We start from the raw sequence: 23,005 nt of genomic DNA, 5'->3' as shown, positions 1-23,005 counted from the left end.
TCACTGAGCCGAGTAACAGAGTAGATATATATATACATATATTTATATACTTTTTGGTGTGACCGATTGCAACCAAAATACGAGGTTCACATTTACGTGTTATAGCAGTCCTATATACAAAATTTCAACATTTTTGAGTTATGCAAGATACATATGTACACACAGATGGCACAAAAAATTCTCTTCAGAATTCATTTTAAATTAATTTTAAATTTTTTTGGGGGGGAAAGAGTCCTTTATCCTGTCCTTGCATACGGATGTTAAGCAAAAACATCGTTAAATTGCATTCAATAGCGGTGAAAATAGATATTTGCATTGAAATATGGTGCCTGAAACTTTTCGCGATTACGATACTTCCTTTTTTCTTCGTACAAGGAAGTAAAAATCAGAGAGTTGTACTAAATCGGCATTGTGCATATTAAACATTGTATCTGTTATAATTCCCCAGCTGTTTTTGATGCAAACATTGTATCTGTTATAATTCCACAGCTGTTCTTGATGCAATACAAATAGGTACTTGATGCAATACAAATACGTTTGGCAATTGACACTCCATTAACAGAAAAGTGCCAGTGGAAGATAATCAATGAAAGTATTTGGAGATGCAACATGGAAAGTTATAAGCGAAAGAAAAGTATACATTCTGGCAATTGGTTCACTAGTCCCAGAATGCCATTTGTAACAGTGCAATGATTTATTAGCTGTTGAACAAAAGAATGACATTAAATTGTGTAAGAAGCAACACATTGATTGCAAAATTTCAATTATTTGTTGGAACAGTTTTATGAAATAGACGTATTCTCGCCATTTAATCCATTTTATAAGTGAATAGTTAGCCATGGAAAAGTTATGGAAATAAACAAAATTCTATTCACATATGGGGGAAGGAAAAAAACAAGACTATTACTTTGAACTGGGTATCTGGCAAGTTTTGCTGCAAAAATAAAAGAAATTCTTTCTCATTTGGGTTCATAATAGATTAATGATTTATTCAGCCTTTTGGTGAGCAAATAAAACATACAAATCCGAGAAAGCTGGTGTGAGTTAATTTATTCTGAATCATAAATTGCATTTTAGTAATCCAACAACAGCTACTCATACAAAAGAGGGTGAAAGACTTAAGGCTCCACTAAATGGTAGAATAGCAAACAGCAACATGGCTTGCTGTTATCATAAGCCTTACCTGAGACGTTCATGTGGGAGAAATCCTTCAAATGAGAAAATGCTTTTGAAGCCATATTAAAAGCAAGGTACTTTACGATTATCTACATCCCCACTGAAAAGCTGAAGAAAAGTATTGAAGTTAAAAAAAGTATTCATGTGGCAACTCAAGTATGCACATGATACATGTGGATTTGCACTTTTGAAATTCGAAGGTATTTCTTCTGATTAGTATTTTTTCTTGCATTGAATATATTGGTTTTTATAATGTATCATAATGAAACTGTAGAGTTTACTTTTTTTTTATTTTAATTTTTATTACATTCGAGTTTACATTAAAGTTCCAACTATTTTAGGGCAATCATAGTCATGCCTACGCCTACTGCATAATGCTGTGGTCAAGTTTCTGATGTTTTTTTTTTTAGTGAAAACAGATCACTGTGTACAACGATAGAAGAGCAGACCCCCCCCCTAAAAAAAAATCACAGGATTTCTCAAAAAAGATAAATGTTTTATTTTTTAATGAAAGTAAAAATATGACTGGCATTGGGCACACTGTTGAAATAGATATGCATTAAGACACCCAAATAAACATTACTCCCCAAAATTGCAGTGAGTTTGCAACTCTTTAGTGGTGGTTTCAGATAATCAGAAATAACAAAAGCAATCATAGAAGTAACAAATTATATGTAAGAAGTAAGCATGAACTTAACAGCTATATAACTATAACTTGCTATATAAGAAACTAATAATAAGGAAATACCAAAATTTTAATTTGTACTATGTCCCACTCTGCCTTTACATAACTTCCATTTCCTTAATTTATCTAGACTGCGTAAAAGAATATGAAATCATTTTTAAATATTTAAGATTTTTAAGATGAAATGATTAAGATTATGTATTCACATATTTGCTTGCTATTGCATATAATACATAGTTTTATGTTTTTAGCTTTTATGTTCAGCTTTTTTGCTCATTAGTTAAGTTTCAGATATTTAGGCTGTGAGACATTTTTTTCATTGTTTACTTTCTGAAATCAGTGCTCAATCAATATTTAACTTCTCAAAATTCTGACTTTCCAGACTTTTAGAATCACATTCTTGTAGTTTCATACTTACATGAATTTTTCTTCAGGCTTTCTATGATAGTAAGCAAAAGATATTTACACAATAATCACAAAAGGAAGTTCTAAGACACATAAAAATCATTTAAGAGCATAATTAGAACTTTTTATATAAAATTATTATTAATTAAAAAGACAATTATTAGTATTAGCTTTAAATAGTAATATAATTTATTATGTTGGAAAAAATTAGTGGTCAATGATCCTAATGCTGCTTTATTTCTGAAGAGTATATTTTGAAATGTTTACTTGTGCATTCACACCTACACAAGCATGCACACCATCTATTAATGCATAATTCTTTTTGAAAAATTTTTAAATTAGTTATATTTTTATTATGTGAAGTTAGCATTTCATTCTGAAAAATTTGGAAATCCCTTTCAAAAGCATGAAATATATACAAGTGTCTGAATGTATATATGTTTGTGTGGTATTATGGTTTTAGTATTTAATTTTTAAAATTTTCTTTATTGTATTTCTGTATTTTTTGCATAGCTGTATTAAAAATTCTTTGTTTAGCATTTATTGTGAATATATAGTCTCGGCTAATGAAATAAAATCTCAACAAATAAAATTCAGAAAAAAAAAATTAATAGCTCAATAAAACCATATATATAATAAGTAAATAATTAAATAAAAAATTGTAAGATGTTTCAGAATCCTTTTTTACCACCTTTTTAATTTATAAAATTTTGAGTTTGTCTTCATGTATAACTTGCATTTACTTAAATTTTTGGAAGTCTCAGGGCATTATCTAAATGCTCAAAAATAGCTTTAAACTTTCAAAACCATAAATGCTGTATTCAAAATAAGAAGTAGGATTTTGCAAAATAGATTTTTATTATTTTTGAAACACTGTTTGATGCCAAAGCTGTTTGTGCAACATTTAATGGTTATTCATATATTTCAATATTCCTCCCCCACACGAAAAAAGATTCTGTTTTTTGTGTTAGTGTGCTTAATTATTACAGTTTGCTTGGTTTGTATTTTAATATTTGGTTCTTAACATTTTGGAACAGTATTAAGAAATTTTTAAAGGTAACTTTAATATTTTAGTAATTTATAATGAAATTTTCTTTTTGAACAAAGCTTCTGAAAAATTTATTAGTAGTCTTTTTGTTTAAATATTTCATTATACAGTTAATTGCAAAATATACTTTTTCTGTAGATTATTTTATTTTAAAAAGATAGCTAGTAATAGATATATTTATGTGATTACTTTTTCATTTTGTTACTTTAATCGAGCAGTAATAAATTACTTAAACTTTTGTAGCAGAGAAACAGAATCTTTATTTTTTTGCTTGCTGTATGTATAAATGTGTATGAGCACATGATTGTTGAAATAATTTCCAAGTTTCATAAGACTGTATGTATACATTTGGATTTCATGTATTTCTGCTAATGCCTGAGTAAATGTTATCAAGATTTTTACTCTTTTATCAAATGAATTCTTTATAGCATCAAATGTATGATTTAAAATTTTATACTTAAACTGATAATTTTATCATATTTTCTTTCATTGCAGTTTCTTCCCATATTATGTGTGCTTCTTCCTTTAATATCCTGCATGGTACTGTGTGTTTCTCGTACAACATTTTTTGCTTCTAGATGTTGTCTTCTTTTTTGAAAAACTTTTAGTTACAAATTGTAGCCAGTAATGGCCTGCTGTTTTTCTCTTCAGCTTTTCCTGGAGATAGGAAACTGTATTTAGAACTTACCTGTTTATCAATTAATTTATAAATTTCATTAATTATAAATGAAAGAAGTATCTTAACATCTTGTCCTTTTCTCATCTGTGAAGTTTTTTATATTTGTTTCCAAAATATAAGTCTAATAGTTATAAAATATAACTTAATTGGTAAATATATCACTTCTGCAATTTAGCATTTATTTGTGAAGCAAATAATAGAGAAGGAGATATGAAATCATATCTATCTGAATGATTACTAAAATGTAATATTGTGAACAATTTAGCCTTTGCAACTGTTTTTGGAGCCATATTAAAATTATCCATATTTTATCTTTTGCATAATTTTTATTAATTGGGATCTTTGCATTTTATTAATTAAGAATTAAATTTAAATTGGAAATATAATCTACATTGCAATTCATTTATGTTTCAGTGCGTCAGGTTGCCCTATTGCCAACAAAGGAAAAGTGAGATATGAAGTGATGGCGTTTGATGGAAGACCTATAAAAATCGAGCCAAATGCGTGAGTAGAATTTTTCTGTCTAATAACTTTAGTGGTCATTCAATCACAAATATTTCAAGAAATAAATAATAATATTTATACTTAGTTCTTCATCTTCAAATGATGGAAGCCCAGTTACCAATGGCAGTCATTTGAGCTTTCCGGTGGGATCAAAAGCTACAAAAATTTTTCAGCCTATCAAAAGGCAGAGATTATCAGTGGAAGAACCTGAAAAAAATGGTGAGTCAATAAGTTATATTAATAATCTAATTTTATTAAGAATATCATTAATAGGATATGGATTCAGCAAAATAAATTTTAAGTGATTGATATATGATAAATAGCACTAATTAAGCTTATTACTGATCTGGTCATCTAATTCTGTTATTGATTGCTAGAATTTGAATTTTTTTCTTTTTTCTATTTCGTTCTCCCTTAAAAAAACTAATTAAAATTGCCAGTAGTTTGTATAGATTGATACAAACTATCATAAGAGCAATTTTTTTAAATCCCTTTCAACCAGATTTAAATATCTGTAGGAAAGAGTTTATGAATATTTTTAATTTATTTCCCAACTTCAATTAGTGTGGATTACATTATGACAAACTGAAGGCGAGGGATCTTGTAACATTTTTAAAATTCAGAAGGAATTATGTTTAACAACTATTTCACCCATTGATAATTTTTAAAATCCAGCACTGCATTTTATACTGCACTATTTCATTATGATACATTTTTGCTTCTGGTTTACAACAAACAAAATGTCATACACAAGTCCTAGGAACTCATTCCTCATAGAAATTTGGATTTTTCTATGTCTGGTTTCTGTGCTACATAACAATGAACTCAAATGATATTCCAAAACTAGGTTCTGCATTTATTATATATATTGCTTACATTGACAAAAAATGTTTTAATTAGTTCATATGCATATATGTGAGTAAACATGCATGCATATTTTTTCTGATCTTTTATATTCTTTAACACTTTTTATCCCTTAGGAGATGTGGACAATGATGAAGAAATTCGAGTTCTTGAAGAAGAAATTCTGGAATTGCAGGAATATAATGCTAAAGTGGAATCTGAAATGATAAAACTGCGAACAGACATCTCTCAGATGGAGCAACATATTCGCATGACAGAAAGGGTACGTAAGAGTCAAGGTGGAAGTTTCAGAAATGGTTATTTATTCAAATAAATAAAAAATTCATTGCCGTTTCTTACAGATTTTGCACATTAATTATAACTTATGATTTCAGAACTTCAATAAAATGAAAATGAAATTGTATGATTATTAATTTTTGCTGTTCAGAAGACTTTTAAACATTACAATAATGAAAGTCTTATGCCTTTGAATTAAAGCCTTAGATGCTAGACATGACAGAGGTATTGTGAACTTGAGATGCTGGACATCTTGATATTGCAACGTTAAAAAGTTTATTTATAGTTCCTGCATTTTTGCTATTGGGTAATTTTTTTTTCCAATCAGCTTTTGAATTCTAAATGTAATCTCTCTCCCAATGTCTGTTTTCTTGAAAAAAGCTGCAATACTCTGCCCAGTGGTGTTTTCCTCCTTTTTATGCTAATTCGTCATACATATACTTTATATTTTCTTTTTTTTATATTCTAATGAAATTGATGATGAAATGGTTTCCATATAACTGTTGAAATCTTATACCTAAATTCTTCCTCTTTTCGTGAGGCATAGGCTTTGCAGTTACGTTATGCAAAATTTTTTAATGCCCTGTCTTGTAGTTTCACCACTTTAACTTTTTTATCTTGGATGTATGAGAAATGTTTTTTTCCTTGTTTCTTATAATGTTGTTATATTGTGACCCTCAGAAGTGTTTGATTGTATGGAGGGACCCAGCATTCATTTACCACTTCAAAACACATTCCGTGATTGATGTATTGACAACAGTATTAGACTCCCATAGACTCCCAACTACTACAGATACTCTGTAGTTTCTACGGAAATTCATAAAAAACTACGAGCTACGAAAATTATGGAAAAAACTACTGTTTTTACAGAAACAGAGTAGGAGAACCAGTATGCAAAATGGAACCAACTAATTCATCCGATAATTGGCTGAATACTCGTGTCATCATATATCACGTGTTAAGTGCATTGTTGGTTTTAAAGAATAGCTGATCGTATATCAGTAACACCAATCATTAATGATTTGTCAATAGTTTCCCGGCAACGTTTGTCTACTTTGTCTGTCTCCAAGGTTCGTTGCTGCATGTTTAGCCTGCCTTTGGCTTAGCGAGAGCTTAGCAGTGTGTCTTGTGAACTGTGATTCAGGTGGAGGTTTTTTGTTAATAATGCTACCTTGAACGAAGAAGCCAAAATTATCAAAGCAGAAATTTAGATTCATATTCTTCAGAATTTCCATGCATTAAGGTATCCGAAATTTCTGCGAATCGCACACACTGTAATGCATGCAACAAAGGCTTCTCAGTTGAACATGGCGGAAAAGATGACTGTAAATGGCATGTTTTTCTCAAGAGCACATAGAACATGGAACTGTAAAATCTAAAGAAATAATGAATTTCTTAATAAAAAATGACAAAACAAATCCTATAAAAGCCTAATGCTATTTTGTTCAATTTTTAATTGAACATAATCTACCGCTTTCTGTTTTGGATCATTCCAAAGAGCTTTTCAAAGCAATGTTTCTGGATTCTGCCATAGCAAAAAAAAAAAAATTAGCTGTGGTCCTACCAAAACTGTTGCTATAGTGAAAACGCTTGCACAAAGTACTGTTGTCGCTATTATAAAATCCGTGTGCAATACATCATTTTCTCTTAGTACTGATGGAAGTAATGATAACAAACTGTACCCATTGATTATAACATATTACAGTAAAGGAAAGGGAGTGATAATTACATCATTAATTTCTATTTTAGAATGCACGAATAATACCGGAGAAGGTATTTTTAATTGTATAAATGAAAACCTTAAAAGCATAGGTTTAGAATGGAAAACTTGCTTATTGTTTTCTTCAGATAATGCTAGTAATATGATTCTAAAGTTTAAAGGTGTAGCATCATTTATCAAAATGCATCAACCAAGTATAATCATCCAAGGTTGTCCATGCCACCTCTTGCATATAGCTGCAAAAAAGGCTACTGAAAAATTAATTGGTTCAGAAATCGAAATGAATGGAAATTTTTCCATTCGGAATTCCATTTCAATTGCGGCGTGCAATGAATTGGAAGATGATCTGTCAGTGCTATCCTTATCTTCAGGGCAGATGTTTTTATTTTATTCGCCTTATAATTCATTCATTTATTCGGCTGCAACTTACTAAAAGTAGTATTTCATCTCAATGTACTCCGTCTTTGATATGATTTAAATCAAATTCCTCGTCATTATAATTATCACGAATACACATCAAATAGTTTTCTGGTTGCAATTTTCTAATTTCAGCTATGCATGATGTATGCTTTACGCATGCATGCGTTGAAAGAAATGTTTAATAAAGTAAACAAATAAATATTAAGCTTTTTTTTGTAAATTTTGATACCCTTTAAATCATAATTTCTCTTTATTTCATAAATTACGGTTTCATATTTTTAATTTTATAATTTCTGCATGCCATCTTACCAGATTTAAACTGATGATCTATAATTTGGAAAAAACGATAATCCGGAATCGCCGGAGTCCTGACGAGTCCAGATTAAAAACTTTTGACTGTATTGCCTATTGTAATGCTTGCTGTCTTAATAATACCTCATTTAAATTCAGCTTGCGAAAGAATTTGTTCTATTGTTAAAAAAAATCAGATGGAATATCGACCAAATTTAGGTCCTAAACTATTGAAGCAGTTTTGATTGAAAAAATAAATAGGCGAATGAAGAACTTTGTTATAAAAAAACATTCTCAAAATCAGAACTCAAGCATGCTACATAGAAATCTTTGCATTCGTAAATTATAAGTATTTTTTTAATTATTATTTGTTATTTAAATTTTATTTCCCTGTGGAAATCAAATCCAGAATAAAGATATATGATTTATGGATTCTGATTTTTTCTATGATTAGTAGTGATTTAAAATACTTGCTTTTTTCATATATTAGTAGATTTAGTGATATGGCTTGAGGAGTTAAATGAAAATTTCTAATTAAATGGGCATATAATTTACCAGGCATATTTTTAATTATTCAGTTTTATATGTATATAGATTTTAAATGTAATAAAATTGATTACAATTAATGATTAATTAAAATTAATGAATGGTTAATTACAATCATTACACACCCATTATCAAAGTTGTAAAAATGTCGTTCGTGCATTGACTACTGACAAGTTTTGCTGCAGGTTGGAGTTTATGGACTTCCGATTAACCAGGGTAATATTGTGAGCAACAGCCACAATCAGCCAAAAGTTGTGGTTAATCTGATAGCAGGTTTAAAAAAAAAAAAAAAAAAAAAAAAGAAAGAGGATTAATAAATATTATAATTACCACCAAAATATTTATATTGGTAACAGTTTATCTGTATTTTTGAGCAGTTTTATCTGGATAATAAGTTCAGTTGGCTGTGCAAATTAAATCAGCATTCGAAACAAGAACTTTCTTTAAAATAAAAAAAAAACTATATTTTGTTTTTCTCTCTCTTGTATGCCAGTGAAGAAATAGAAGATTAATGGTTGTACACTCAGGTTTTTTTTTTTTTTTTTTTTTTAAATTCAACATTTTATTTTTAACAGATGATTTAACAATGTTTATGTATTTCAAATTTTGTACCATTAAATTACGCACTGTTACACATAAAAACAATTCATAAATACTTTAGTATCATCTGCTAGCACTGCTGTTATCCCATGCATATTCTGATAGTTTTAGATAATAATTTTCTATTGTTTGGCCATAAACAAACTTGGTATTTTCAGATAACGTCAATTTAATATGCCACCCATTTAATTGATAGTTAATTGTAAATCTTTGCAAAGGTGGTGACCATATTGCATACAAAAATGACCTTGTAAGGTAAGTACAAGGCCATTTTCATCCTTTGAAAGAAAAAAAAAAAAAGAAAAAGGAAGAAAGAAAGAAAATCTGAAAGCTTTTTAGCTTTATGCCCAAACAGACTTTTTTTAAATGTTTTGTGTGTTACTGTTATTGATTAAATATCATGCTCTTTAAACTTAAAACTACTTAAACCATAAAAATCAATTCAACAACAATATCACAAAATAATTTTAAAATGAGCAAATCTTTAGAATTTCCGATACACAGTCTTGCATGCTGGAGATGGAAAAAAAAAAAAAAAAAAAACATACAACAGTGTTCAGTGTTGCCATTGCTCATTTTGAAATCATTGAGTTTGTTAATCAAAAATTCGTTAAAATGTTACAAAATATGAAATCGATAATAAAACAAATTCCAAATTAGGGCTTCCATATGCCCATATTTGATGGAAGATTACATTATTCAAAATTTGATGCTCTAGGTACTGTTGTTTTATCATAATGCAAGAAACGTGCAGATTCTTCATTATTTAATTTCTTTAAATATAACACAGGCTGATAATATATGGTGGCAAAAATTTGAAAAGTGATTCACCGTTTATAGTGAATCGACGCAAAATGCCAAAACGAAATTAATAGCTCTTCTGGGCTAATGCCCTTTGGTTTTAAAAAAAAAACCTAGTATTTCTAAAAGTGGGCACTCTGTGCCATACTGTAATACTGCAACTGTAGAAAGTTTTCTGATGTGATTCACTAAGATTATTATCAGTCCAATATCACTCATGTTGCTTCTGTAGACCACAAAGCAGTTCAAAGTGTACTTCATCTGACATTATTTTTCAAAAAATAAAATGTGTTTCCTCTTTCACTAAGTTCTAAAATTGCTCACAGAAAGCTCTTCGTGCAATTAAATAGCATTCTGACTATTTCTGTATAATCTTGGTTTATATGGATGATAACTTAGGTTAAAATGTTAAATTTGACAGATTGAACTTCTTAATAGGTTAAATAACAATGCATGCTTATGTGCTGGGTGTTTTAGGCTCCAGGTGACTGCATTCCTTACGTACCCAATGTTGCCATGATTGCTGTGATTTCACACTTCTTTCTAGTTTCTTGTCCATTGCGCCAGTTACGTGAAACTTCGTCATTCAATTAGTGATTGTATGGTAATCGAGTATCTTCCACGTCTTCTAAAATTGAACTGCCAACAGTTGTTGCATCATTATCCTTAAGTTTACCATTACCAAATGCACGATATGCAGCTGATCAACGATCCTTGTTTGCTGAAATGCTATCTTTCATTAAATATGTTTGCCTGTATCACATCATCCCTACTGTAAGTCCACATGAGTATTATTTAAATCAAAATGGCTGATGAATGGGAATCCTTCAGTACATTTGGCAAAACAGATTTCTTAGGTGTGTGATAGGCCATTTTGAGTGCATTTAAAAAAAAAAAAATCAAAAAACTTTTTCAACTATCTCTTGAACTTTTATGAGCTTTTTCTGAGGATATGCTGCATGCAAATGTATTTTCAAATTCCACCAACACTACGTTTCTTAAACAGTTTGAGAGCACATTGAATTTTTACAGCCATAGTTTCATTTGGAGCCTTTTATAATCCTTTAAATAACTTTCTTTGTTATAACACTAACTTGTCATCATCTTTGTGGAGTGTCAGCAGCTCCACTGCATTGTGGTGGAACTTAGATTCAAGCTATGAAACTAAATAATTAAATTTCATTTCTGAAACGATATTACTAATTTTGAACTGCGCTTCAACTTAAAAAAGTCATATTTCCGGTTTATCAGTCCAAAAAGAAGATATTTTTACACTCGCCTTATGACGTTTCGGTGACTGCTCCCAGCAGTTTCAGAAGAGGCGTTTGTTGACAATACAAAAGTAAATCAAGGTCACAAAGATGTGGCCTTGGCTACTAACATTCAAACTAAATTATGATTAGGAACAGCAAAAATTATAATATAATTTTTGCTGAATTTTTGTTTATTTGTTTGAATAAACAAATAGCTAAGTGTATTGCTTTTTGTTTTTCAGTTATCAAAATGAGCCCCTGCTTGAATAAACCAAAGTAATCATGAATCATAACTCATTGCCACTCAGCATAAAAGAAATATAAATATAAATATGAACTACTTGTTGCCATTCAGCATAAAAGAAATATGAATATTAACAAAATGTTAAAGTTAATTTTATGAAAAAATTAAACACAGAAAATATAAATACTTGAAATAAAAAAATTATTATTTCTCCTGCAATAACTGGGCCATTACAGGATCATGTAATATTACAGCAGTTTGTCAGGAAGCAAAACATAATTTCATGTGATCAACCACTTTTGTGAATTTATTTCTGGAAGAATTTTAAAAATTTGAATAATATTTTATAACATTTTTAAAGCCAATAATTAGAAATAAAAACTAATCTATTTAAGAAACAAATCTGCACTCAAGCAACTAGAATAAACAATTTCAGCAGGTAATAACATAATCTAGAATGAATAAACAGTATCAGTTATATTAGCCAGAAATTGATCAAGTTTTTTTAATTAATTTTTTATTTATATGGATAAAAATTTCCATGCTGAAATTTCTTAAGATTACTTTCCTTCTGCCATAAACTTGAGCCTTCATAGAAGCCTTTTATAAGAAAAATTAAGTACTATTTAAATGTCTTATGAAGAAGGAAATGCAGGCAGCATCTGTTCCATTGCTTTGAAATAAACTTTTGGCTACTAATTGGTTAAATAATTTTTTATTGTGTATAATTAAGACTATTATACTATGAGTTAGAGAAGCTAATGTATTTTTCATGTTTATTTAAATATCTTCAAATAATATTTTATTCTTTCGGTTTTAGGATAATCAATCTCTTGCCCAGAAGAACCACAATTTAACAGAATATTATGAAACACTGCGGAACAATTTTATATCTTTGTTAGATCATGTAAGACTTCCAAACTTTGATGAGAGACCTACACGAGAAAATTTTGATGCCTATTTAACAAGGCTGCAGACACTTTGTTCAGAAAGTTGCCGGGAAGAAAACAGAGCGATTTTGTCTTCGGTGAAACAAGCTCTTCAAGATTTTAACTTCCCATCGTAAGTGTTCTCATATAGAGTAAAATAGTTGCTTCTCTTTCCTTATTCATATTCAGAATTGCCTAATATTTTTTACAAATATTAGTACAGTCAAAAGTCGTTAATTCGGACACCCATAATCCGGAATGATCTATAATCCGGACCTCAAAGCTACAAACTTTCTGCGCATGCGTCGCGTTCACGCATGCGCACAGGCGTTTACGAGAGCGCGTAAGACCCTTACGGCTGCGAATATGTTTGTGCGCATGCGCGTTTAATGTGTAACGGAGTTATACGCTAAGCTAAAGTTATCTAATTCAGTTAATGTTGCAGATTGCGTTGTTCCTTAATCTTCGAATTGGATCCAGCTTATTATTTTTTGCAGACTGTTAGAGCAATTTTATAAAAGTAAGCTTGAACTTTCGATTATGTCAAATAGAATTTCCGATATATATTTACTACAAAGCGAAAGTATGTTTTGAAATCCGAAATCTGTTTATCAATTTCACGCTGCTCTGCGGCAGAGGGGGGGGGGCAGAAACGTCATTATTAGATTATGATAGATTAGAAAGATTATGTCAAATAAAATTTCCGATATATATTTACTAATTTGTAATTTGTATCTGCAAAGCGAAAGTATGTTTTGAAATCTGAAATCTGTTTATCAATTTCACGCGGTGGATTGGAAGTTAATCTGTCAGCACTATCCTTATCTTCAGGGCAGATGTTTTTATTTTATTTGGTTTATAATTCCGTACTAAGTGTAGTATTTTATCTCGATGTATTCCGTCTTTGATATGATTTAAATCAAGTTCCTCGTCATTATAATTCGCTTCCGATAGTGAAGAAAGGGACCCAGAGGTTATTGAAAACGAAAATATTTCGATTGACAAATTAGTCGGTATTCTCAACACAGCAATTATAGGACTTGAACAGCGGAACTTTGTAACTAAACAAGAAATTATGTCTGTTTAATAGAATTAAAGAGAAAGTATTATCACATGAAACGAAGCAACTTACATTGAACGAAATGTTTAATAAAGTAAACAAATAAATATTAAGCTTTTTCTTTTTGTAAATTTTGATACCCTTTAGATCATAATTGTTCTTTATTTCATAAATTACGGTTTCATATTTTTAATTTTGTAATTTCTGCATGCCATCTTACCAGATTTAAACTGATGATCGATAATCCGGAATCGCCGAAGTCCCGACGAGTCCGGATTAACGACTTTTGACTGTATATACAAAAGCCTTAAAAAGTACATTTTAATTGAAGAAAATATGAGATTACAAAACAAAATTGTGCTTTTAAATACTTACTTGAAAGAAAACATGCTTCATTTTATGAGAAATTTGCCAAACATTTCATTTGAATTGAGAGAGAAAAATGTAAATAAATAGAAATTTGAAAATGTCAAGTTTGTTGTCATTTCCTCTTTGTTTGAAACTTGTACATATTTTATATACATTATTAATAAAATGTTCGACCTCCAACTGTTTGTTTATTTTGTAATTACATTATTTTTGCTATTTTATGTAGCAAAATTATACACAAAATTTAAAAATTCGTTATATATTAAGCTAATTCAATAATATTAGGTAGGTGCAGAACATTTACAGAAACTGCAAAATGTTTATAAAGCTTAATTCAAAATTCTTTATATTATTTATTTTAAAACTTATTTACTTGAAAATTATTCAGGATATGAAAATTGATTTGGCTTGATTAAAATTTTAATTCTGTGTTATAAAACTTTCAGTGTACTTTAAAGTTCTGACCATTAAAAATCTCAAATTTCGTGTCAAGTTTTAAAATCTTCATTCAGTCAGTCAACATTTTATTATATAATATATCTCTCAGTTTAGTGTCATTGCTTTCATATTTATTCTAATGCAGGATATTTTGAAAATTTATTGCATAAATATTCTCAAATTTCATTTTTAAACAAAGTAATCTGTTACTATTTAAGTCCTTTAAATTCCTGAAATAAAACGCTTTATAAAGTATAAGAACAAACTTACATTGATGATAATATGAAAAAAAAGGTCTCCTTCCCCAGGATTAAAAAAGGAGGAATATGTATTTTCATCTTTATACTCGGATTTCAGTTTAACACCTGACACAATTTTTTTTTTTTTGATACTTATCTAATAGCACAGCAAGTAAAGTTGCCGAATTTTCAGAATGCACCAAACTCTCTCAAATATCACATAATAATTTTTTAATTTTAACATGCAATATCGCTGGTTTTGATGTTCATTCATTTTATTGTATTCCAAATTTTAACGGTTTAATTTTGTGTAAGTATGTTTTTGGGATAAATTTTTAATTAAAATGTAAAATATATGTGCAATAATAAGTGTAGAGTAAGTTTTTGCAATTATATCGTCTTTATTATTATTATTATTATTATTTTTTTTTTTTAATTTCCTTTCTGAGTAGTGCTAATATGCAAATACCTTTCTCTTTTTCTAAAAAGGGTAAGAAAAATTTATTTTTAGAATTGATTTCTTCTTATTTTTGACACTTTTTACATTCTGCCACACAAAGAGTTGTGTGGAAATGCAAAAACTTTTGTGAATGTTTTTGCAATGGGAAATGACATTTATTCTCACATATAACTTCTAAATTGTACTTCAATTGTCATATTACTCTAATAGCATAGTGTTTAGGTTTGATTAGCAATTCCTGTCCTGTTTTTGAAAAGATGTCACTGAGAATATTGCCATTTCCCAAATTAATTCATACATCGAAATTCCCACTATATGTCATTTTCCAGTATCATCTAAAAAGTTTCAGTAATGTTATTTGCATTGATTTCTGGCAAGGGATATAAAGATGTCAGCCAAATTTGATTTCAAAATTTTTTCACAATCAACTGCTTTGAATGAACCATGAATATGTACTTTTTCTTCTTTAGCAAGTTACAACTTGTAGATCATGGGTTCCCAAAGTTTATTTTATCACGCCTCCTTGCTGCCAAAAATGAAAATTTCTGTGCCTTCCCCTTCCCAATAATAATATTACCTACCTGTAAGGAAAGTAAAAACAAAAAACATAATTTATAAAGGTTTTATTATAGAAATCTGCTGTTTCAGGCACATGGTAAGGGAAAAAAATTAATAAATGAGATGGATGTGCTTGCTTTCAACAAGATATTCATTTCTTGGTTCAACAGAAGAAAGTGTGCAACGTAAATCATTAGCTATACTGCATTGGCTTCTATACTTTGTTTTTATTACTACAACTGCTGAAAATGCTCTTTCTCCCAAGTAAGTTTTTGAAAACTGAACAGTTGCAGTGAATGCTGGGATAAACTTTGAGATATTTTATCCAAAATAATGGCTTATCCATCTTCTCAAAGTCATATTTGGCTACAGAATCATTTTTAATTTCCAATACTTGCTCTTTATTGTTTCTGGCAGGACATTTAAATTGATGTGAAAATGATCAATTGCCAGTCTATAAATATTATTACCACACAAGTTAGGGATGTAACTTTTGAATTTATGAGTGGTGTGCTGCAAATGATTTGATATTTTATCCTTAGTATCAATATCCTTAAACACCTTCTTAAAGTGCACTTCTTCCAGAATTCCACATAATTTGGGAAAGCAGGAATAATTGCATGTTAAAATTTTACATTCTCAGAGTTGCAACTTGTGCATATGTGCTCTGATGGCATTCCGATAGTAAATTATGTTCAAATATCCACCTTGCAATTTCAAATTTCAATGAGTTTTACGAATTGAAAATATCTGATAGGTAAGCCAATACAACTTGACACTTGGCTTTCAGAATTCAGCATACAGTTCTGTTTGATTCTGAATTTTCAAAAACTGAATCACTTCAGCTTGAAATTCAAATAATCTTGCTAGCATATTTCCCTTTATGAGCTAATGTACTTTGACATGAAATAACAGCGTTTTATGTTGTGTTCCCAAATCTTCACTAAAGACCATGAAAAGTTGAGTATTTTAACAGTTTTGATGCTTAATTTTAAGATATCGTTGAGTTCATTTAGAAATATCTTAGCTGCCAAGGCTTAATGGGGTATAACAACATGAATAGCAGTAACATTGGGATTTTTTTTCTTCTGACCATCTCTACAAATCCTAAGCAAGATCCAGCCAATGATGAATACCGTCTGTGTTAACTCCATAGAAAGCAGCATCTTGTTTGTAGTACCAAATGAGAACTAACAGTTGACAACATATTGCAACATCCAATTGTATTACAAAACAAATTTGATTCTTTTACGTCCTGTCCTAACTGATTTTTTATGTCTTCAACCATATCATCAATGTGATGTGTCACAGTGTTGTCAGAAAGCAGTATTTGTGAAAGTTTTTGTTTACTTTCTAGTCCAAGAGCAATATCAGCTGCTTTTTAACACGCATGGTTTGATGAGTGTTTCTCTGATAATATGATTTTTGTTGGCCTTTGTGATGAGTAGGGATAACTCGTACAAAGCTTTGAACACTTTTTCAAAAGTGTTAGCAAATGTATCCAATATTATCCATGTTCATATGTTTCAAACTTGCACATTTTGCAGCAAAAAACTCCTTTGACTTATCTTTTAATGTGCTATGTTTTATTAACAAGTGTTGCTCCAGATGAGGTCTCATGGCATCATTGCTAGGTACTTCTTAACAAGTAATACATTGTGGCTCGTTGACATCATGTTTTTAGTTGCAGTAAAACCATATTTAATATAATCATTATTATATTAGTGTTTTTTTGCCGAACTCATGTTAAATTTTTTAAAAAAACAAATCGACAATGTATTTTGACATCAAAAATCCACATAATTGCATTGCTTGTGTAATCGATACTTACTTCGATACTGAATTGAGGACCAACCAAACGTACACATATCATATATGTTCTTTGGCCCAACTAAGACACTAGTACAGCACAGCAGGGTGGTGCAGGTAGTGCAGTACTGTTCGCCTCCCCCCAACTTTGAAAATCAGTATTCTATATTATTCATTTATTAATATACCTTATATTTTAAGCCATGATTTTTCCAAAATAAGTAAAAATATTGTGTCTAACCAGCTCAAAAGTGTAAAATTTCATGTATTTTTTTTTTTTTTTTTAATTTGTGGAAAAACAAAATTTCAAGCTATAGTCATCACAGAAATGCTTTTCAAAGCGCTGAAAATTTCACAGATTGCTACTAAATCCTCATTCAGATTTGTGAAATAAAAATAAGTCCATGGTAGTTTGTTTTGTAAACTAAGCAGTGATGATAGGCCTGCTAATGAAAAAAAAAATTAAAGCCCAGAAATTGAAAGTGCAAAGTATGAAACTAGGTATTAAAAATAGCAACGGGAATTCACAACAAAGCAAGAATTGTCTAGTTTATTTTATTATTTCATCATGAGGTCTGCAGTCTTTTCAGCTACAATTCCTATCTCAACCAAATAGCTTTAAGATTTTCAAATAATTTTCTTGAATTGTTTATACACTAGCGAGTATCATTACTTCATTATATTGAAATAAATAGTATAAAACTAAACCGTCTGTTGGTTTTGTTAATAGATTAGGTGATAAATAAGTTTCTGTTAATTTCCGTGACTTACCAAATGTAAGCACAATTGAAGTTTTGTTAGAAAGTAGCTGGAACCTTTTGTTAGTGGAAGCTCTAAGGATATATATATATCTGCTAGTCTTGATATCTGTGCATACAATTTAAGCAATTTGACCATTGATACATTTGGAACTTTTTGCTTTGAAATAATGTTTGGGCAAAGAGAATGCAAGTTTAGTGTATTAGGTGGATACTGTTTTGGTGTAATATGGAGTAGCATGACTACAAGACATTTTTACTTAGAGAGGCCTCCATGAAGACATCACAATCCTTGGATGCTTGTGATGTACTATTTGGTTTGTTAACTACTATATTATATACTAGCAGCTTCGCTGCCAGCCTTCGTCTGGCTTTTAAATGTACTGGAAAAATGGCTGAAGGAAACACCAAATGAAAAATTTAAAAACTGCATAGAATTTTACTGTGCAGAACAACATCATAAAAAAAGTTATTACGTATAACAAAATTACAATGAAATAAGCAATATCCCTTAATACAAATATTAATTATCCTAATAAATAAATTAACCAACTTACCTTTGCAAAATCTTAAGAACTCAAATGGTATAAAGGAGGTTAAGAACTTTGTTTCCTAAAAAAATCACTTAAAACTTTTCAATATCTTAAAAACAGTGAAATGAGCAATAAATAACATAAAAGAATACAAAAAATTCTGAAAAGCAAAGTATAATTAATAATATTTTATCTTATATTTTCAAGAGAAAAAAATTACAATGAAATAAGCTATATCCCTTAATACAAATATTAATTATCTTAATAGAAAATTAACCAACTTTCCGTTGAAGAACAAAAATCATGCAAAACTTTTCAATATCTTACAAACAGGGAAATAAGCAAAAAATAACATGAAAGCAACTCAAAAAACAAAAAATTCCACACAGAATTTTACTCTGCAGAACAACTTTATCAAAAAAAAAAATCAATAAAAATGTATTATATATATATAAAAAATGACAATGAAATATGCCAATCTCTTAAAAACAGTGACATAAGAAATACGATGAAATATTGTTGCCAAACCTATATTTCTAAAAGAATGAAACTATTCAAAATGATGGGATTTCATCAAAAATCTATTAACAACAATAAGACAGGAAAATTGTTGCCAAAATCACATTTTTAAAGATGTGAGATGCGAGAAGTGTACTCGGAAGCTTCATTTAAAAATTTTTTTAAAAATACAAAATATTATCATTTTTTCAAAATTATTTTTTTAAAAACAGTTGCAAGGATGAAAGTTTAACGTGTCCAAAAATCAAAGAAAAATAAATTGTACATTTTTAAAAATAAACGTTTTTAGGAAAAATCCCATTGAAAAGGTGTTAAGCTCACTTTGTTAAATAAATTCGTATTTAACCGATTTATTGAAACACGAAATTTATTTTAAGCTCGTAAAATAGCTAAGTGCCCACGTTTAATGATGATGTGAAAATGGAGTGTGTAGAGTAAAATTTCGCTTTCCTATAGCTCATTATGTCTCAAAATGACGCAATTTCATCACAAACTAATAAAATAAAAAAAATTCTAATTCGAATTTCGAAAAAGTCGCTTTGAGGTGCACTGGCTCTTGTCTAGATGCACCTATGTACCAAATTTTGTAGCCGTGGGTCTATTAGCTTATGCGAAGCGCGAACGAAAGACACACACACACACACAGACAGACTCTTTATTTTATTATATGTAGAGATATGCTTGTGATGTAATTGGTTTGTTAACTACTATAAAATGTATTTGGTTTGTTAACTACTATATTATAGGTTAGAGCCATCACCTAACCTTTAATATAGTAGTTAATAAACCAAATACATCAGATTGAATTAAACAGAAATTATCCGGACTAATATTTTTATGAACACTTTGCTCTGAACTTTTGCTGTTGTGTTACTTGATGAGAAAAGTCATTCAAAAGTAATTCAGCATTTGTTTACTTATTTTCTAATTAAAATGAGTAGACATTAAATATGCATTTATGTCTGCTGTCTAACAAAAAATACAGTTTTCATTTTTCTTTTCTAGAAGTGCTGCTAGTGGCTGGCTAAGATCATGAGTAGTCTTCATGCCAAGATAATTGTGATATATTTATAGTTGTCATAAATTATTTTTATTTGCTTAATGTGATCGTTGAAACAAAATTGTGTTTAATGTTAAAAACTATGAAAGGAATGGAAAGTGCTTATTGTAAAACTTTTCCATACTCGTTTGGTGATGTAAAAATGTCCCCTTAGTATTTTGGAAGAGAAATATAATTTTTGTTGTTTGCACTTCTATTGTATTTTTATTGTAAAAAGGTGTGCATTTTTAAAATGGTAAATGTTACTGAGATGAATGTCATTATTTTAAAATATTTAATATTTTCCTGTTTCAGTAACAAGTCATAGGATATTTCTATGTAATGTTTCAAGCTAATGACCATTTTTATTTTCTTTCATTAAAATTATAAGCAGATTATGGAAATTAATGCTTTGCATTAGTATAGCATTGATATTTATTTAAATATTTTTGTCCTTTAACAATCAAAAGGCAAAGTTATCATTTGCCTTATGTATATTGTATATGTATATATATATGTATGTTCTACAGTCTTGATTATGAAGACTAATTTCATTAAACTAGTCTTATTAAAATGTTAGGTTCTGCTTGAAATGTGAATAAACTTAAATGATCACTTAACAGAATATTATGTAAAACTGATTATCTGTTGTAAATTATACTTAATTATTATTGTCTTATTATACTTAATTATTAAGTGAATGTTTGCATAACTGTTTGTTTTTCTGTTGTTCTGAAAGCTTAGTATATTTTCATATAATCAAAAAGTAATATTTCTAAAGGGCAACTGTGTATAAATTGCTTTTAATAGTAAAAAGAGTAGTAATGATGTTGCTAATTTTAAATGAATAAAAAGTAAATTTATAAATCATAATATAATTAAGAATTAAAAACTGTGAACAGCGGTTTTAGTTTATTTTTTGGTTTTTAAAGTTGTCTTTTAGTGTTAACTTTGCATTGCTTTCTGGGTACATCAGAATTGTATTGCATTCTACTGCACTACAAATATAAATTCAGGCTGTGATTATGCAAAATTTTGGAATCTGACCAAGCATTTATTGATGTAAGTTAAGCAGAATTCTTTAAAATATATATATGTATGATGAGATAATTTAATGCATAGAAGGAATCTGTGTACGTTAACAGCTTGCAGTCGCCATGGCCTGGGGTTAAATGCGTACTGACAAAGATAACAAAACTGGATTTCCACAAATCACCAATCTCTATTTTCAAGCATATCAAATCATTTGCTTTCTTAGTGAATCAAATATTTCTAGATCATTAGACATTATAATGATTTCTTATATACATAGGTTAATGGGGACAATATCGTTTTAGAGGGACAAGCAGAGCAGCGAGGATATGTTATCAGTGGCAAAGCTAGGAAAAAGAGTTACATAATTTAGCTTGCAAGCAGTACTTATACCGAAGTAGATGCAATTGTAAAGACATGCTATGATTGGTTAATTTTAGATGCCATTGTAGGGACACACTATGATTGGTTAATTTTAATTTTAGTTACCTTTTTCAATGTTATATAACATGGAAAGATCTCCAATTTGGGAGAACAGATGAATGTAGGGGGAGAGCATAAAATCTAGAATCACTAATTTCAAGATCGAAAATTATTCTTAAAGCAGCTATCATATTTTGTCACATCTTACATATATATACACACACCTTTTTTTGTTTTATTTTTACTTAAAAATCACATTAGTCTATACTGGTATGAATGACAGCTTAATTATCTTTAATAAATGCCGAAGAACAGATGATAAAACTAAGCTATTTTAATGAAATATTCTTTTTATTTTTACTTTTGTAACTGTCTAAGGTTTAAAAAGTAGTTATACAGATTTAGTTATCTCAAGTTCCTTATTTATGCTGGATTTTTTTCTATCTAATGTGCATGTAATAATTATTAAGCAGTTGGCCTAAAAATTGCATTTTTATTTGAATTTTTGAAGCCCTAAAAAAAACCCAAAGTTATATTGTTTTTTATATTAATACATATACATATATATATATTAACAAACATGTATATACGTAAAAAGCAAATTTAAAGTTAAAATAATTTAAAAATGTGCAAACATATAAAAGATTTAATTTTCGAACTAATCTACAATATCATTTAAATTCAGATAGCATAAGTAAATCAAGTGCAAAACCAAACCATGAAAATAAATTCACCAATTAGCAAATTAAAATTAATCTAAAATTTTTTTTAAAAAAATGCATAAGTGAATGACTGTTGAGCAGGCAGGAGACAGACTTATCAAGGGGAAGTTGCCTCCAAACCATATCTCTACAATTCGTGTTCCTTCATTCATGCAGGCAAGGGTAAAAGTCAAAACCAAAAGTAAATACATAGTGAAGAATGTCCAAAAAGAAATACCAACTAAAATAAAGGTCTAAAAGGAAAATACCAATAATGAAGCATTTTGAGAATTAAGCAATGTAAAGTCTAGTATTAAATTAAATAAAAAACAAATAAATACTTAAAAATAATTACATACCTAGTAAAAACTTAAATACTACATAAAAAATACTTAAAAAATACTTAACAGCAAGTAAATAGTAAGTTTTAATTCTAACTTACCTACCATAAGTATTTTTATGTAGCATTTAAGTTTTTTCTAGGTATGTAATTATTTTTAAGTATTTATTTGTTTTTTATAAATTATGAATTAGTTCTTTTTAGTTTCTTATTTGTTTATATAAATTATGTTCCCTTTTAGTTTCTTTTTGATTGATATGCATATTCGTGTCCGGGAGGTTTCTGT

At 29.1% G+C, this 23,005-nt stretch overlaps 1 protein-coding gene across 1 annotated transcript in view; it reads left to right on the top strand.

Annotated features, from left to right (window-relative positions):
• The window catches only part of LOC118192129 (uncharacterized), a 202,080-nt gene extending 179,774 nt beyond the window's left edge, over window positions 1–22,306 (top strand). Inside the window, exons 26-30 of the mRNA XM_085806517.1 lie at window positions 4,408–4,497; window positions 4,583–4,716; window positions 5,478–5,623; window positions 12,333–12,574; window positions 20,190–22,306. Coding sequence (XP_085662643.1) covers window positions 4,408–4,497; window positions 4,583–4,716; window positions 5,478–5,623; window positions 12,333–12,574; window positions 20,190–20,220 — 643 coding nt within the window. The 3' untranslated portion in view covers window positions 20,221–22,306. The remainder of the gene's footprint in view (window positions 1–4,407; window positions 4,498–4,582; window positions 4,717–5,477; window positions 5,624–12,332; window positions 12,575–20,189) is intronic.
• Window positions 22,307–23,005: the final 699 nt, after the last annotated feature.

This window comes from Stegodyphus dumicola, chromosome 12, assembly GCF_044657685.1.
Source record: "Stegodyphus dumicola isolate Sdum_Otavi_A_Nest chromosome 12, ASM4465768v1".
In the NCBI taxonomy this organism is placed as follows: Eukaryota; Metazoa; Arthropoda; class Arachnida; order Araneae; family Eresidae; genus Stegodyphus; species Stegodyphus dumicola.
This window is presented reverse-complemented; position numbering and strand designations above follow the sequence as displayed.